The sequence below is a fragment of the Camellia sinensis genome, chromosome 1 (genome assembly GCF_055761805.1).
Source record: "Camellia sinensis isolate YWXY chromosome 1, ASM5576180v1, whole genome shotgun sequence".
Taxonomy (NCBI): Eukaryota; Viridiplantae; Streptophyta; class Magnoliopsida; order Ericales; family Theaceae; genus Camellia; species Camellia sinensis.
The window spans coordinates 246,461,196-246,479,378 of record NC_138961.1 but is presented as its reverse complement, the minus strand read 5'-3'; the positions used below and the strand labels follow the sequence as shown (position 1 = coordinate 246,479,378).

Sequence of the window (18,183 nt, the reverse complement as noted above, 5' to 3'; positions counted from 1 at the left end):
TTTATTGTTTTATATCACCCGATTTTATAGCAAAATATTATTTTATATGAAGAATGTGTAAAAATTCGCTGGGTACATCTTCAAGTAAGGGTGTATAATTTGTGTAAACGCTGGGGTATTCTTTTTAATTTTCTGTACAGAAGTTTATATTAATTTTTTTTTCTTTTCATTAAAAAAAAGAATGTTTATTATTAAATATTATTAAATTGTAACTTGTTTTATTTAATTTCAGAACATTAATTTAATTTTATATTATAATTGATGCAGACAAATTATTTAATAATTGTGTAATTTTTATTCATTTTATTCAAATGAAAGATTTTGTAGACATTTATGAATTACTATTTATTAATTTTTGTACAAATAATTTTTTCAATGCATAATCTTTTTGCACAGATTGTTATAACATTATAACTATGTAATTAAATGATTCCAAAAAAAACCTTCGTTGTTATTCATTACGTGAATAGAAAAGTTTATAACAAAATAACAAAAGTAAAACAATCACAACAAAACTCACCAAATAAATAACCAAAACAAAAAAAAGAGAAAAAAATATAACCACCATATCTGTGAACCATTTTACTTGATTTTTAAACAAGTTAAGCATCCTTGTCAGGTGGTGTTGGAGGTGGAGGGAAATGCTGATGGTATAGCTGAGTGACTCGATGGTCAATCAGATCAATGCGGTTCCTTGTCAGTTCAGCGCGTCTCTTTGAGTCTACACGAAACTCACCAAATTGATGAATTAGTGAGTTCTGAGTGGTGGCAATTTCATCGAACCGAGTACCAAATTCATCGAACCGAGTACCCAATGTATTGAACTGATTAGCCATTTGTTGTTCCCATTGTAGGCGCTAATTGTACGATTCTTGTTCCAAGGCTAAATAATCAGTCCAGTAATGGGGTTGTTCATTTGGTGGCATGACATTGTCATTGGGTTCTTCCTCATCAGGTATTGGTTCATTTTCAAGATTAATAGAGCCCATCAAGGTGTCAACACCACCAGCTCGGGTCAGTGTATACTCAGAAATTGGTGAAGTAATTCTGATCCATCATTCACTTTCAAGGTTCACATCATGTGCTTTGAAAATTATGGTTAACAAAGCTCCAAAAGGTAGTGGCCGGTCACTCAGAGTATCCAATTTTGCAAGCATCATTTCTTTTAGTAATATAAAGCATAAATCTAATTTTTGTCCAATTTCAAAACAATATAACAAGTAAACTTGAAAACATGAAACACTATTATAATGTCCCTTTTTGGGAGTGATATTTTCAACTATCCATCGATGGAGAATACGAAGGTGAGGTTTTAAATGGCTGACTTGTAAATTAGTGCCGCTAAATCGGTTGTCACAAATTGTGGTATAAATCTGAGTGACATCATCAATAATTTTTTCTAATGTGGCCTCATTTTGAAAATAACATTGTAAATCTCCTGTTTCGACTCCAATAATTTGTGCAAAACGATGGAGAGAGTGTGATTCTTTGCCCCTTAACATAAGAGGTAAGACTGAACGGTTTATTTTGTTGGTCACCCAGTGTCAAGTGAACATAAAATAATCGTAGAAGACGGGGATATATATTATTTGGCAAATTATTTAATGGTAATCATCCCATTGTATCTAATTTGCCAAGTAAGAGTGAATCATATTGAGAATGTAGTTTTACGTTTCTCCCCATAACAATTGGTCGAGTAATGAAATGTTCATAGGCTTGTTCATAATGATATGTTGCAAAATCATTAGTTGGATAGCCATCATGTTGTTGCTGTGGTGGTGGTACAGGGTTTGAGGATTCACCAAGTTCAGGCCTGGTTTGTTTTGTTCTTGGCATGATGACTGCAAAAGTGAAAGAAAGTTGTATATTAAAACATATGAGAGGTAAGAAAAATGTATGAAAGATATATCAACCATTAGTACATTTTTGTGCATACAAACTTATTTTTATGTAAAAAATAAATATAAAAAAATTTTGTGACAAAATTTAATTAGGCAAATGCCATAGAAACAGATTTTTATACAAAAAAAAAAAAAACATAGGGAATGATATTTCTCATTTATATTGGGTTTGTTTCATTTAGTTTATTATAACTTAGAAACTGATAATCAGAAAAATAAATGATAGTGTGACAAAATTAGAACAGAAATCAGAAAATATAACAGATGAAAATTGAACAGATATGAAACAAAGCCAACAGATACGGATGTGGAATGGTGACTGGGCCGGGATGATCGGCCGGATGTCCCGTGGGATGACCGGCCGGTAGACCGGTGGGATGACCACCTGGTTGTCCTTCTCTTCCCCTCCCTCACTCCCTCTGAAGTTAATATGAAGATGAAGTGGCATCAAAACTAACCTGTAAATTATGGAAGTGGAGAAGGAGGACCTAATGAGATGGTGGATATGCTCTATTTCTCTAATTTTTGTTTTCTGATGTAACTGGAGAAGGTGTTTCTGAGATGGTGAAGTTGGTGTGGTAAACGGAATGAGATTTTTTGTTATTTACTTTTTATTTGTTAAATATTATTTGTTTTTAATATTATTACTTTTTATATATATATGACATCTGTGTACTGAGTACACAGCTGCAGCCTCTCATTTTTCTTTACCTCAGTGTTGAACACACAGCTATGAAACAATAGGGGGTAGGTAGTAAGTAAGTGAAATTACTATCTTACCCTTTATATTTTGTTTTATGTAATCACTTTCCATTTAAGTCAAGAGGGGCATAATAGTCATTTTGTATGTCAATCCCCACAATTATATGAGCTCAACGGGTACAATAATGCCTTGCATTTCTGTTGCCACATCTGGATGAAATTCATAACATGTAATAAATAAATAAAAAATTGATAATGTTTTGTAAGATTTAAGTTATGATTTGTATTTTAAAATATTAAATTTAGCAAAATATTTATTCATTTTTTATTAATATGTATTTTTAAAAATTGTTGACTTTAGCAAAATGTTAGAAAAAAATTAAAACGTATTTTACAAATGAATTGATAGAAAAATTAATTGGCAGAAAATAATTGACATAGATTTATTTTAAAATGAAAAAATTATTTCGAAAAAACAATTATTCAAAAAAATTACAAAAAAAAAATAATTGACAAAAAAAATCAATTTTTAATTTCAGTATTTTAAAAATAGTTTAGTTATTATTGTTGATAAAAAATATGGATATCGATATATGAGTTGTGTGTTTGATGATAAATTATTGGTTGAATTAAGTTTTGAAAACTATTTTCAAAATACATCACCAAACAAATTTTTACCTTTCACATGTCACATTAAACTTTCAAAACTTAATTCAAAATACATCTTCAAAACACAATTAAATACTCTATTTAAAAACCATAACCAAACAAATTTTCACCTTTCATATGTCACATCAAACTTTCAAAACTTAATTCAAAACATATGTTCAAAACACAATTCAACATTCTATTTAAAAACACTAACCAAACAAATTTTTTACAATCAAATCATAATTCTACAACTCACAAACTCAAAATACAACTCATACTCTCAAATCACATTTACAAAACACAACTAAACACAGGCTTAGTTTCTTGTCCGTACACAACGAAATATAAATTGAGTATAAAATAAAAATGGTCACCTGCATAAAAAGTTAGTAATGCCCATGATTCTAGGAAAAAAAAAAAATTATTATAATTTAACAACAATGCTAGGTAGCTCAAAATTTTATGGCTTAAATGGCTCAAATCAATCAAAACGACGTCGTTTTGATAGATTTTGAGTGTAAAACGACGTCGTTTTGACAGATTTAAACCATTTGAGTCATAAAATTTTGAGCTACCAAACATTTTTCATAATTTAATCATAAAATTTTTAGTTTTTCAGATTCCAATTTATAGTCTTTATCAACGAACATGGATTTTTAAAATGAGTAAGCAAACTAGTCTTTATCACGAGCCTTTCAAGCCTAACCCTAATTATTGGAGGATTCTCTATATTTTTAATTATGTTAAAAATATTTCTATATTTTTAATTATGTTAAAAATATGGGCAAATTACATATACACCCCTCGAGGTTTGGCTAAATTACAAATACCCCCTAAGGTTTGAGAAATTACGAATTCCCCCCTGAATGCTATATTTACATAAGAAATTAGGGGGTAATTTGTTATGAAATATAAACCTCAGGGGGTAAATTGTTATGAAAATACAAACCTCAGGGGGCGGGATGTAATTTCCGAAACCTCAGGGGGTATCTGTAATTTTACCAAACCTCGAGGGGTGTATATGTAATTTGCCCATAAAAATATTATTTTAAGATTAAGATTTGTGTATTTAAATTTGGTTTATTTTTTTAATTATGAGTTAAAAAAGTATGAAAGGAGTTATAATTGGCATCGTATATATTCTTATCTTTGGTATTTGCAGAGCAGAGCACCTCGGAGCTTCTTTATTCCAGAAGAATGGACTCGTACTCTTCTATGCTTGAGAGAACTCGAGCCCCTCAACTCTCTCTCCAACGATTTGCCGTAATTTCAATATTCGAAAAGCTCCGATCAGCGCCTCCCCATCTGGACTCCAATTCCAATCCCGGAAGAGAAGCAATCACTCAGTGTCTCCACTCCTCCTCTCCCTCCGTCGTCGACCAGTCGGTCCGAGAGCTTTGCCGCCTCGTAAAGGACTCCAAATTCGACCTCTCTCGCGGGTATTTGGAACTTCAGTCCTCCCTCGAAGGTTGCGATTCACGCTTCGTCAACGTCTTCGTTAAAGGGTTAGGATTTCTTGTCAGACATGGCTTTCAAAACAACTCTTCTTCGTTTCGGTTCAATTCTTCGGAGACTCATCCTTTTGTTAAGGTGAGAGTAATTATCATCATATTGTTTTAGTCAATTGAGAATTTATTTGACTCAAATTTGTGTAAAAGCTTTGTTTGATATGAACAACTCCAATGATTTAAGCATGAAATAGCTTTGAAAATTTTGAGTAAACATTTGAGTCTCCCTTGATTTGGGGAAGAAAATTGAGTAAAACCCAATTTGGTATAAGTTTGGGTCAAGGAGTACCCAAATTTAAATTTGATATGGGTTTGAGTCAAGGATTGGAGATGCCTTGAATGGTACATTGTTGAGGATTTTTATTGTTAAAGATTTTGCAATTTGGGTTGATAAGGGTTTTTGGGTAGCAGGTACTTTCCTGTAGAAGGGAGGTTCAATTTGAACTTGTGCAACAAGTGCTTCTATTAATGGCACAGAACAAGCGATTGGGAATGGTGGAAGTTTGTGAATTCTTGAGACCCTTCTTGAACCATTCAATTTTGAGAATACCCGTTTCGAATTCGTTTTCTATGTTCGTAAAGGATTTGATATCATCAATGGCATCCATGTGTTGTTCATCTCCTCTGGAGGCAATGCCTGTTTTTAAGCTGTTGGGGGGATGCCTCAACTATTTTCCTTGCAAGACTGCTGATGTAAGTAGACAAGTAATTTTACTTATTAAAGCATTTATTATGACAACTATAGTTTTTGTTTGGAATGAATGTCTTTAAGTTTAACATATATATAGCTTTCATATAACCTCATTCTTATTAGTTTCTCTTATGTTATATTTTTTGCAGGAGTTTAGGTATATTTATTATTTTGTGGAGTATATTGTAGATGCTTATGTTGTGGTGTTGAGACATTGGGTTGGGATGGGATTGGTATGTTACAAAATCTCATTTCAATGTACGAAGTTTTTTCGACCTCGATTTTTCTTGATCTTTCATGCTGTCCCAGGATTTTATTGCCAAGTTCAAACATATGCTGTTATTAGAAGTTTCATGTTGTTCTTGGGACCCATCCATCTTAATTGGTTTAATTAATGTCAGCAGCTTGTTCATGAGGCTCAACTATTTGGTGTGGAACTACTAGAGACTATTTTTTCATTGTCTCCCGCTCATCACAAGCACTCTGGTGGGGTTGAGCCTATTGTGGAAGTATCAAAGTGCTTAGTATGTGTCCAAAAAGAGCTTGGCTTGAGTTATATTCCTGAACTATCAACAGTAATATTATCCTTGCTTGTTACTCTCATTCAAACAGAGCTTGAACATGAACAACTATCCATATTGAAACTGCTTCTCTTCCTCTTGAAGTGGAAAAGTGAAAATGGTATGGTCATTTAATCATGCCTTAATGTTTCGTTGTACCTCTTTTACTTACACGGGAATGGGCCAGAAGGCTATTAGTTTGATGCATCGCTTTTAGTTCTCATACTCTTTGTTTTCTGGTCCAAATTTACTTTTTATATAACATGAAATCTACTACTACTATTATTACCATATGCCATTGAATTGTAATTATGTTCTTAGTAATTTTGTAAGGATGCATAATGACCACTATCTTGAAGTTCATGTGTGTTTAATTTTGTTGTGAAGTTGCTTTTCTTGGTTCACACCGAGTGCATGACTGGATGTTTTTTGTCATTGCTTTATTTTATGTTTTTTTCCTTTCAAATTTCACTACATTAACAAAATGCAGTCCTGTACTTGCTTTTGCAGATGCAGTTAATTTAAACGAAGAGCTTTTATTCGTTTTTCCTGTCATCAACCTTGTCTCATCTCCTTCTAAATCCGTTAAACAAGCAGCAATCGATTTGCTTTCCATTTTGGAAAAGCTTTTAATAAATTTGTTAGTTTCACCGAAGAAGGAACTGATCATGCAAGGGAGATTTCCAACTATTACCAGACCTGAAGACATTATTTTTAGGCTATTGCGACATTTGTGGTCTCAGGTTTGTTTCCATTACTTACAGCTGAAAATTATATTTTCACTTCCTCACTTCCTGATTAACATTCTTGTGATGGCTCATGATTGTAAGAATATACTGTTACTTATAAAAACAAAATATAAGAATTAATTCTGAATTATGTGGCTGCTTAATTTGGTGGTGGTTGGATTGAATAGTTAATTTGGTGGTGGTTGGATTGAATAGTTAGTGCTAACATGTGGTCTGTTTGTAATAACTCATTAGTTCTTGATAGAATTTATGTTTATCAATTATATATATGGTAATAGCAGCTATAAACAAATTGTTCCATTACAATGTCTGCTCCCAGAAGGAATCTACTAAGTGGAAATACAGCTCTTATTTTCAAGAAATCATTGGCATCCTCTGATGTTTGGAAAACCATTGTTGATTTTATCATATTTAAAAATTTTGGTTTATTAGTTGAGACGTATGACTTTGTTTAAGATTTGTTAACTGTCAGCATTGTTATGCCCTTGCCCCACGTATTTGGTGTAGGCAGCACACACGTGTTCACTGATGCTGTGGACAAGCATGAAACTTCAGAAGCCTTGGTTAGTTTAATTTTTTTTATAGTTTTAATTTGTTAGGCAAGAAGCCATGCTCAGGATACCTTTTATCATTTATGATATGGTACTGGATTACTTATCAGGGGAAAAAAAAAAAAAAACCTCTATTAGTTCACTGCTGCAACTAAGGCCTCGTTTGGCATAATACACAAAATTTAAAAAGTCAAAAAGTCACTATCCTATTTAAGTCACATCATCTCTCTACCATATCACTTCAAACCCAACCCATATTTCACGTTTTTTCGTAAAAAGTTAAAAAGTGCACTTATTTAGATCATTCCAAACAACCCCTACTATTTGTCATCTGATAAAAAGAACAAATAGTCTGGCTTCTTAATCTCCTTGCGCGTTGCATACTTACATGCACACTATTAGGTGAATATGTGGCTATCCTCAATCACATTTTATTTTTGTCAATTCCTCATCGTCAAGTCTTCTTCTTTTGTTCGGTCAATCAATAGGTTCTTCCCATTTTTGTGCCTTATTGCTAAATTAGCTAGTGCCCTATTGTATGTTTGAGTTTGGTATGGTGGAGCATAGAGTGTCAATTTATAACATTAATTTGTCAGTCCTTGAATAGCTGCTTGAGGAAACAATGTTGATCCAATGAGGTCAGAAACAGGGATTTTGTAAATAGTGGTCAGGAATATGTTACTTTGTACATGGGCCTAATATTTTGCTTTTATTTTTTCATATTCAGGATCAACCTTTTCTACCCAGTTCTTTTCTTTTGAATTTTGCTTCTAATGATGGAACTGATCTCAACAATATGCACAACGTACCAAAAACATGGACTTCCCTTATGAGAGAATACTCTATGTGGATTCTTGAAAGACGAAAGTCCTCACTACCTATCTCTCGGTCTCAAGAGATCTTTCTTGCAGGTAAATGCTATCGTGTTATTTAAATAGACATTTTTAATTTGCAATAACTGTGATTGGTTTGGTGTTTTACTTCTTTTGGGGTTTGAAGTTTTTTTTTTTTTTAAAACATCATATTAATTCTGTATTGATATTTGTTTTTTTTGTAGAAATGCCTTTATTACTAAGTGCAATTGCCAGCATTTTGGTCATGCATGGTAAACTGGGGAGCTCAGCTGTAGAATTCTTGGCTGTTATTGGCATTATGGATCCTAAGCTTGGTGTTCCATTGTTGCTAACCATTTTATTCTACACTAACATATTTTCTGGGACAGGCAAAGATACTAATTTCCATAACATGTTGGTAAGTTTGTAATTTGTAGCTATATCTCATTCCTCACGTACTTAATGTAAGGTGTACAGGCTTTTATTTGAGTCAATTATAACTGTCATTTTAATAAGATTTCTGTAACTATGGTTGCAGCTAAAACTTTTGGGAATGCTCCCTTCACTTGCTTCGCATCCTGTGATGACACCATTCATAGTTCAAACTATCTTGCCCATGCTTCAAAAAGATGCAAAACCGTATGTTAGCTATGAAAATCATCTTTGTGTGGGTGGATAAATTTTTTATTTACTATGTATATATTATATACTATTCTGGTGTTGCCACGTTGATATTGTCATGTTGTTTTGGTGTGTATTTATTGTTAACTTCTAATTCTTTTAATCTCTTATAAGTTGGCAATAATATAATTAATTGTTTTCTATGCTTGCATTGCCACTTGAAAATATTCCCAGATCATAGCGATTTATGTTTTGGAACGCATATTAGAAACATGAGATTGTTGTTTGAAAAAATAAATTCAGCATTTATTGCAATTCAAACATTGTTTCCTATGTGCTTCCTCAGTGTTTTTCTATAAGAAAATAAAAAAAAACATGAAATAAGAAAATAAGAAAAACATGAAGAATAAATTAAAATCTACAAAGATCTACCAAAAAGGGCCATAATGCGCAGCAGTACCTCAATTTATGTAGGATACACATGTTCGTTTACAATTAACATACTTCTAGTGAATGAACTTGAAGTGGGCTGCTTTGTGCTTATAAAACTGCATAAAAATCTTAAACCAGTCAGATTCCTTTCTGAGTTTTGCTTCTGCAAATGACCGTTACAACGTTAAAAACTGCTGTTCAACATTCATGCCACAACTTGTCTGCCGACTTTTGGAGTTGCACTCTGTTTTTTGTTAACACTTTTTATAAATTCATCAAATAAATTGTTTTCTTTAAAAATAAGTTATCTTTTCTTCACATTTTTTCTGAGCACACAGTCATCTTAGTGAGGTTATACGTGTATATTTGATTTGTGGCTTTGTTTTCCCATGGTGATGGTTATTTCTTTTTTTATTTAGAGTGTTGTATGCTACCGCTACACGCTTGCTTTGTAAGGCTTGGGAAATCAATGACCGTGTCTTTGGGAGTTTGCAGGTAATATTTTTGTTTTGCTTCATCTCATAGTTTGTGATGCAATTTAATTGTTCCCATAATATCTGTTAAAGTTGAAAGATACCATGGAAAAAAGGTATAAAAATCCAAGATTTACAAATTTGGATTTTAATATATAGAATAGGTAATTTATAACATTGAGGTTTTACCCTTTTTAAAAAATAAAAAGATATTAGCTACTTGGAATGGCGCTATCATGGTATCCATACCATGAAATTAAACTATTTTTTGACTTGTTTTGGGTATACATTTGATCTTTAGTTGGTTACAACTTAGTGTCGGTTGTATTATGGCATATGAGAGGGAGATTTATGAGTCGGAAGTGGGCCGAGATAAAAGCCGAGCAAGTTGAAGGCCCAAGGGCGTGTTGGGCCGAGATAGCTTAGGACTTGCCCGGAGTTGGGGCCGCTCGGCCCGTGGCCGAACTACTCGCACCGGTGGTGACCGTGCAACTTGCGTTGCTCGGCCAGAAGGCATACGCCTTTGGCTCGGCAGGGAAGATCGTGCCAGAAGCTCGGCAGGAAAGCCTTTTGGTTGATCAGCGTGACCTTTCCGGAGCTCGACTTAGCCGGAATGCAGTCGAGCACGATAGGGACGGAGCTCGGCTATTGCTACACTTGGGCATGAAGTGCAGCCTGGATGTCGGCGGCCGTGATGCTGTACCCCGGTTGCCGAGCTCCCAGCAGAGTGGGCTGACAGTTGGGTTAGGTAATGTGCAGCAAGATTTATGCTGACGGATGGGATAGCAGCACCACGTGTCGAGAGACGAATGGGAGTAGATTTGGGCCCAGAAGGTATATAAGCGGATCTGCGCCCCCCATGCCCAGGAAGATGAACATTTGGTGAGATTTACACTAAACATAACTTAGTCCTCTCTCTCTCTCTCTATCCCTGTGTGTGTGTCTAACTTGATCGTCGGAGGGGTTTTCCGGCCACACACCGCCGGGTAGCTTACCGCCGTTGTGCTTGCAGGTCGATTGGACAGGCAGGAGCTTGGAAGAAAGGAGTACGGGCTTGCCGGAATATTTGCTCCCCGTACAATTGGCGCCGTCTGTTGGAAACTTTGCAGACAAAACCTTGTCTTCCAGGCTCGTCTAATCACCGTCCATGGCGAACAACGAAGAGATTCCGCTGTCCGCCGTCGACGGAGTTACCCCGGAGTCGGGCAGACGGAGAGAAGGACATCCCACCATCATTCCTCTGATGGCGGACCTAGAGACTTCTCCAGGAGGACACTCAAGAGACGCGCGGGATAAGCGCGGAAGAAGTTATGGTCATTCACGGAGTCCAGACGGTCATTGGCGGCGGAGAGAATCGCACGCCAAACGTCTGGAACACAAGCTAAGGGACCAGGACGCCGTCATCCGGCGAATGGCGGCGGAGATGGAGGAGCTGAAGCGGCATGTCAAAGGGAAGGGTGTAGCTGGAGGGGGAGACCACGGTGAGCGCACCCAACCCCGCCGTTCAGGCAGTCAGAGTCAGCGGCACACTCCTTCCATTTCTATCACCAGAAGTTACAAGGTTGCAGATTCCGACGTGCATGTAGAGAAATCCAACGCACAAGATAGCACTTACCAGCCCTTACGTCCGGTGACGACGTCAAGGTGCTCCTATTCCGCTCGTTCAGAGGATTTGCGGGCAGTTTTGAAGGAACGAGTTCGCCGGCGGGAGGCTCAGAGGGTGCCGGCGTTCCAGCGGCTATCCTATGGGGTTCACGCTAGCGAGGAGGTCGGAATGCCTCCACCCCACCAAGCAGCGCCATTCCTTCTAGATACAGACTTGGCAAGGCTGAGTGCCACCCCTTTCTCCCTGGAGATAGAAACAACACCGCTTTCCGCTGGCTTCCACCAGCCTAAGTTCACACTCTACGATGGAAAAATCGATCCCTATATGCATGTAAGCCACTTCCGACAGGTCATAGCCGGACATAGGCGGAATGACGCTCTTATGTGCCTTATCTTCCCGTCAAGTTTGGGCGTGCTGGGCTTGAAATGGTTTGAGAGGCTGTCGGAGGGGAGCATAGAAAGGTGGCAGCAGTTGGCCGAAGCCTTTGTGACGCGCTTCAAAACCAACACCAAAATGCCAAAGGAAGTTGACCACCTTCTCAGTGTCAAGATGGAGCCGAGCGACACACTGAAGGCATACAACTCCAGATATTGGGAAACCTTCAACGAGATCTTGGATTGCCCGGTCAACCTGGCAATCACCCAATACAAGCGCGGTCTCCCGATCGGATATAGGCTGAGGGCCTCGCTTACAATGAACCAGCTGCCATTCATGGGGCAACTAATGCAGCGCATCAATGAGCACATCCGAGTAGAGGATGATGCAACGGCGTCCACCGTGAAGACAACCCCGGTGGCAACAGACAAAAAGGCCTTACAAGATAACCGGTCTGGCGGGTAAGGGGGCATACCACTTAGAAGATTTGGATGGCAAAGGCGTACCCCGGCCATGGAATGTGGCTAATCTCAAACTATTATATTCTTATCGTTCTTAAGTAATTTTTTGAGGAAGAACTTGTTTCCCCTACACTTCTGAATGTGATACTCTTTTTGTCAATGTAATAGAAATGAATTACTTTTGCTGAAGAACTTTTTTGATTCAGCCGAGATGATTTACTCCGGCCAAATGAGTTGATGATTTGCTCAACTCTGAAGATTCAGCCGAGATGATTTACTCCGGCCAAATGAGTTGATGATTTGCTCAACTCTGAAGTTTCAGCTGAGATGATGTACTCCGGCCAAATGAGTTGATGATTTGCTCAACTCTGAAGTTTCAGCCGAGATGATTTGCTCCGGCCAAATGAGTTGATGATTTGCTCAACTCTGAAGATTCAACTGAGATGATTTACTCCGGCCAAATGAGTTGATGATTTGCTCAACTCTGAAGTTTCAGCCGAGATGATTTACTCTGGCCAAATGAGTTGATGATTTGCTTAACTCAAGGCTCTAGTCGAGATGCTTTATCCTGGTGGGAAGCTCAGAGGATGGCAGTGCGAACAACCGTGGAAGAGATCTAGGGAGTTTGGTTTTGGAAGATGTCAGTTAGAAGGCCGAGGAAAAGGGCAATTGACAATCATTTTGGTGGAAAGACCAGAGTTCCTTGCCGAGCTGATCTTGCTCGCCAAGAAGGAAGTCGCGGAGTGGACCTTGCTCGCCTTCTTTGGAGTACCTTGCCGAGCTAATCTTGTTCGCCAAGAAGGAAGTCGCCGAGCGGACCTTGCTCGCCGACTTTGGAGTTCCTTGCCGAGCTGATGTTGCTCGCCAAGAAGGAAGTCGCGGAGCGGACTTTGCTCGCCTTCTTTGGAGTTCCTTGTCGAGCTGATGTTGCTCGCCAAGAAAGAAGTCGCGGAGCGGACCTTGCTCGCCAAGAAAGAAGTCGCGGAGCGGACCTTGCTCGCCTTCTTTGGAGTTCTTTGTCGAGCTGATCTTGCTCGTCAAGAAGGAAGTCGCGGAGCGGACCTTGCTCGCCCTTTTTGGAGTTCCTTGCCGAGCTGATGTTGCTCGCCAAGAAGGAAGTCGCGGAGCGGACCTTGCTCGCCTTCTTTGGAGTACCTTGCCGAGCTAATCTTGCTCACCAAGAAGGAAGTCGCGGAGCGGACCATGCTTGCCGACCTTGGAGTTCCTTGCCGAGCTGATGTTGCTCGCCAAGAAGGAAGTCGCGGAGCGGACCTTGCTCGCCTTCTTTGGAGTTCCTTGCCGAGCTGATGTTGCTCGCCAAGAAGGAAGTCGCGGAGCGGACCTTGCTCGCCGACCTTGGTGTTCCTTGCCGAGCTGATATTGCTCGCCAAGAAGGAAGTCGCGGAGCGGACTTTGCTCGCCTTCTGTAAGAATAAATTGATAGAGAGAGATACAGAGAGAATGAATTATGTATTGATTGATATTATTGATTGATGTATGTTTTTTTGATATTACAAATGGTGAGTGGCTCATTATATAGGAGAGGGTGAGTGTAGTAGGTGAGGAGTAGGTGAAGTGGAGGTGGTAGTGGTGTAGTGGGTTAGGTTTAGTGGAGTAGGTGAGGTGGTAGTAGTGTAGTGGGTTAGGTTTAGTGGAGTAGGTTTAAGTGGGTGAAGTAGTTGATAGGTTTTAACAGCCCCCCGCAAACTCAAGGGGGATAGGAACTAACCAACTTGAGTTTGGAGAGAGTTACAAAACAAGAAAATACATAAAAATAAAAGAGGATAAGAGACACTGTATGGTCGTGTCAGACCATTGGTGAAGACATTGGATGGTGGTGTCATAACGTTGTAGAGGACACTGTATGGGGGTGTCATAACCATGTAGAGGACACTGTATGGTGGTGTCATAACGGTGTAGAGGACACTTTATGGGGTCATGTCGGACCGTTGTAGCAGACAGTTTACGGGGTCATGTCGGACCGTTGTAACAGACACTGTTGTGACAGTTTACGGAGTCTTGCTGGACCCTTGTAGAAACTAACCGGAATCAATGTCGGGACAGTTTACAGAGTCTTGTCGGACCCTTGAAGGAGCTAACCGGAATCAATGTCGGGACAGTTTACAGAGTCTTGTCGGACCCCTGAAGGAGCTAACCGGAATCAGTGTCGGGACAGTTTACAGAGTCTTGTCGGACCCTTAAAAAGTCGCACCCTCAAAAGGTGTGCCCAATCTTTCAAAAGGCGTGCCATCAAAAGGCGTGCCCAATTCATCAAAAGGCGTGCCATCAAAAGGCGTGCCATAAAAAGGTGTGTCCAGGTTGGCGTCGAGCGCCGAGCGGCGCATGATGCGCGTGGCTGCCTTGGCTATTTAACCAAGGTTGATGCTGAGGCTGAGGCAGACAAAAAATTTCTGAAAATCCTCTGAAAAAACTCTTCCTTTGCTGAGAGAGAAACTCTGTAATACTCGGTAACCAACCCGTCTCTGAAACACTTAGCAACATGGCCTCTTCTTCCCGTCCAGCTACCCAGAACATGGCCTCCTCGTCCCGTGGTCTGCTCACGCTCTTTCCAGAACTGAACAAGTCCACAAGAGAAATAACTGGTGCGGTGGCCAGTGAACCTCAACCAAACACTTCTGGTTTTGCTCCGTTGAACTTTCCGATGCGGTCGGTGGAGCAAAAAATGGCGGTGCAAACTGATATTGAGGCCAATCAGTATACTCTGAAGTCATGTGTGGAAACCATGACTGCGGTCACAAACTTGTCGCACCGGCTGCAGAGCAGGACAAATGAGGTGCAACAGTTAAACTCCCAGCTGGCTCTGCTCCAACGCATGTATAAGGATGCGCGAGCAGAGATAAGTGTGCTAAAGACAGAAAACAAGGAGCTGAAGCGGAAGGCCACCGTGATGTTCCGATTTGGAGGGCCGCCATATGCTGCAGTGGAGGAGCAGGGAGTAGTGATCGTGCCCAGTGGAGTGGGAAACACGGAGGCAACACCGGCAAGGGCCGCCCAGGACGGAGGCAAGAAGAAGAGACCGGCGGAATAGGCGAAGAAGTGAGGTCGGTGGGTGGCCGGCTGCAGAAAAGAAAACAAAGCTTTTGGTGATGTTTTTTTTTTTTTTTTGGTGTAAAATTGTGATCGGGGTTGATCCCTGAGATGAATAAAATATGGTTTGTTGTGCAAAACGATATGGTATGAATGGAATTGGAAAAAGATTAAAAATAATGTGAAAGAAAAATAAAGAAAGAAATAAGAAAAATATATTGGAAATCAATATGGTTTTTTTTTTTTTTTTTTTTTTTTTTTTTTTTTAATATAATATATATATAAAAGAAAGAAAGTGGGGAACAAGGAGTGCACCAATTAAGCTGTATAATAAAAAAAGTTTGGGCGGTGGATGCAAAGTGAGGAGAGAGAGTGAGCAGATATAGAAAAGAAAAAATAAAGAAGTAAAAGAAGAAAAGTAAAATGGGTGGAAAATATGTGAAAAGGGAAAAGTATATATATAATAAGAATAGGGAATTGGGTGGCCCGAGGAGGTGCAATGCATTTGCTGATTGATTTGTTTATTTTATTTGTTTGTGGTAGAGTGGATCACATGGGGTGAGCAGTGATAAATGTGTGAAAAGGGAGCACCTGGAAAGGGCATATAAGATAAAGGAGTGGGAGGATGACAATGACTTTCTTGTTCAGCTATGTAAATTATCAGGCAAACTGTTAAGGGGTGGTGAACCTGACTTGATGACTGCAGCAAAGATGGTCCTCCATGATTGGCAGAGGGGTAAGATACCCTTCTTTGTTCCTCCCCCACGGGAAGGAGATGACTTATCTGTGGTACCCAAAGAATCTGTTGTAGAAGACGACAAGGTGGTTGATGATGATCAGGCATCGGCAGCTAGAAGAGCCATTGCAAATGTTATATCATCCCAGCAGCTAAAAGATGTACCCATTCAGGAGGATCTTTTTAGCGAGAATGAATTAAGGGGTGAGATGCCTGACCAGGTTCCAGCCACTGAGGCATAGATTCCTGTTTCTAGTGTACACGTTACACCGCCAGAGAGAGAAGAATCTTGATAGAGCAGTTGCCATGGTGTAATAATATGCTGCGGAATGTGTGTTTTGATCCATCATTGTTGCAGACATGGTGTTCGACGAAATGTCCCAGAGGGATTTTGGGTTTGCTTCGGCGAGGTGGTGAAGAAGAGTGAAGGTATGTGTAGAGAATTTTAGCGGACTAGGTTGAGGTCCGGCGGGCGGCCAAGGCGAGGTTGCCGCCCGCCGGTGAAGCGAAAAATACTAAGTTCTTAACTTCGCTCTGATACCATGTAAGAATAAATTGATAGAGAGAGATACAGAGAGAATGAATTATGTATTGATTGATATTATTGATTGATGTATGTTTTTTTGATATTACAAATGGTGAGTGGCTCATTATATAGGAGAGGGTGAGTGTAGTAGGTGAAGTGGAGGTGGTAGTGGTGTAGTGGGTTAGGTTTAGTGGAGTAGGTGAGGTGGTAGTGGTGTAGTGGGTTAGGTTTAGTGGAGTAGGTTTAAGTGGGTGAAGTAGGTGATAGGTTTTAACACCTTCTTTGTAGTTCCTTGCCGAGCTGACTTTGCTCGTCAAGAAGGAAGTCGCGGAGCGGACCTTGCTCGCTGTTAGAATTGATGTATAAAGAAATAGAGAATTGTATTATTGATTGATTAATATATTGATATCTATTACAATGATTCATGATTCCTATATATAGAAGAGGGTGAGTGTGTAGTAGGTGAGGAGTAGGTGAGGAGTAGGTGAAGTAGGTGAGTGTGTAGTAGGTGGTAGTGGTAGGTGTGTAGTAGGTGGATTTTAACAGCCCCCCGCAAACTCAAGGGGGATAGGAACTAACCAACTTGAGTTTGGAGAGAGTAACAAAACAAGAAAATACATAAAAATAAAAGAGGATAGGAGACACTGTATGGTCGTGTCAGACCGTTGTAGAAGACTGTATGGTTATGGCAGACCGATGTAGAAGACAGTTTATGGGGTCATGTCGGACCGTTGTAGCAGACAATGTTGTGACAGTTTACGGAGTCTTGCTGGACCCTTGTAGAAACTAACCGGAATCAATGTCGGGACAGTTTACAGAGTCTTGTTGGACCCATAAAGGAGCTAACCGGAATCAATGTCGGGACAGTTTACAGAGTCTTGTCGGACCCATGAAGGAGCTAATCGGAATCAATGTCGGGACAGTTTACAGAGTCTTGTCGCACCCATGAAGGAGCTAACCGGAATCAATGTCGGGACAGTTTATAGAGTCTTGTCGGACCCTTTAAAAGTCGCACCCTCAAAAGGTGTGCCCAATCTTTCAAAAAGGCGTGCCATCAAAAGGCGTGCCCAATCCATAAAAAGACGTGCCATCAAAAGGCGCGCCCATGTTGTCGTCGAGCGCCGAGCGGCGCATGATGCGCGTGTCTGCCTCTTCGTCAGGGTCTTTATAAACTGAGGCGGAGGCTGTGCTTGAGACAGAAGCGAAGACAAAAAAACTTTGTGAAAAAACTTCTGAAAAAACTCTTCATTTTCTGAGAGAGATATTCGTTTTCTGAGAGATTGTCTCTAAGAGCTGCAAATCTTGAAACACTCTGTAATACTCGGTTGCCTAGAAAATGGCCTCTTCGTCCCGTAGTCTGCTCACTCTCTTTCCAGACCTCAACGAGTCAATAAGAGAGATAACTGGTGCGGTGGCCCGTGAACCTCAACCAAACACCTCTGATTTTGCTCCGTTGAACTTTCCGATGCGGTCTGTGGAGAAAAAAATGGCGGTGCAAACTGATATTGAGGCCAATCAGTATACTTTGAAGTCATGTGTGGAGACCATGACGGCGGTCACAAACTTGTCGCACCGGCTGCAAAGTAGAACAAATGAGGTGCAGCAGCTAAACGCCCAACTGGCTCTGCTCCAACGCATGTATAAGGATGCGCGAGCAGAGATAAGTGTGCTAAAGGTAGAAAACAAGGAGCTGAAGCGGAAGGCCACCGTGATGTTCCGATTTGGAGGTCCACCATATGCTGCAGTGGAGGAGCAGGGA

At 39.7% G+C, this 18,183-nt stretch overlaps 1 protein-coding gene across 2 annotated transcripts in view; it reads left to right on the top strand.

The window, feature by feature from the left end:
* The first annotated feature begins 4,355 nt into the window (after nt 1-4,355).
* RST1 (ARM repeat superfamily protein) overlaps nt 4,356-18,183 on the top strand; it is a 28,176-nt gene continuing 14,348 nt past the window's right edge. Inside the window, exons 1-9 of one of the 2 annotated variants that reach the window (XM_082900689.1) lie at nt 4,356-4,844; nt 5,174-5,455; nt 5,603-5,686; nt 5,858-6,134; nt 6,524-6,756; nt 8,041-8,224; nt 8,371-8,564; nt 8,685-8,785; nt 9,619-9,694. In XM_082900689.1, coding sequence (XP_082756815.1) covers nt 4,452-4,844; nt 5,174-5,455; nt 5,603-5,686; nt 5,858-6,134; nt 6,524-6,756; nt 8,041-8,224; nt 8,371-8,564; nt 8,685-8,785; nt 9,619-9,694 — 1,824 coding nt within the window. In that variant the 5' untranslated portion in view covers nt 4,356-4,451. Of the gene's footprint in view, nt 4,845-5,173; nt 5,456-5,602; nt 5,687-5,854; nt 6,135-6,523; nt 6,757-8,040; nt 8,225-8,370; nt 8,565-8,684; nt 8,786-9,618; nt 9,695-18,183 lie in introns of both variants that reach the window. The other variant, XM_082900687.1, reaches the window with a different exon arrangement.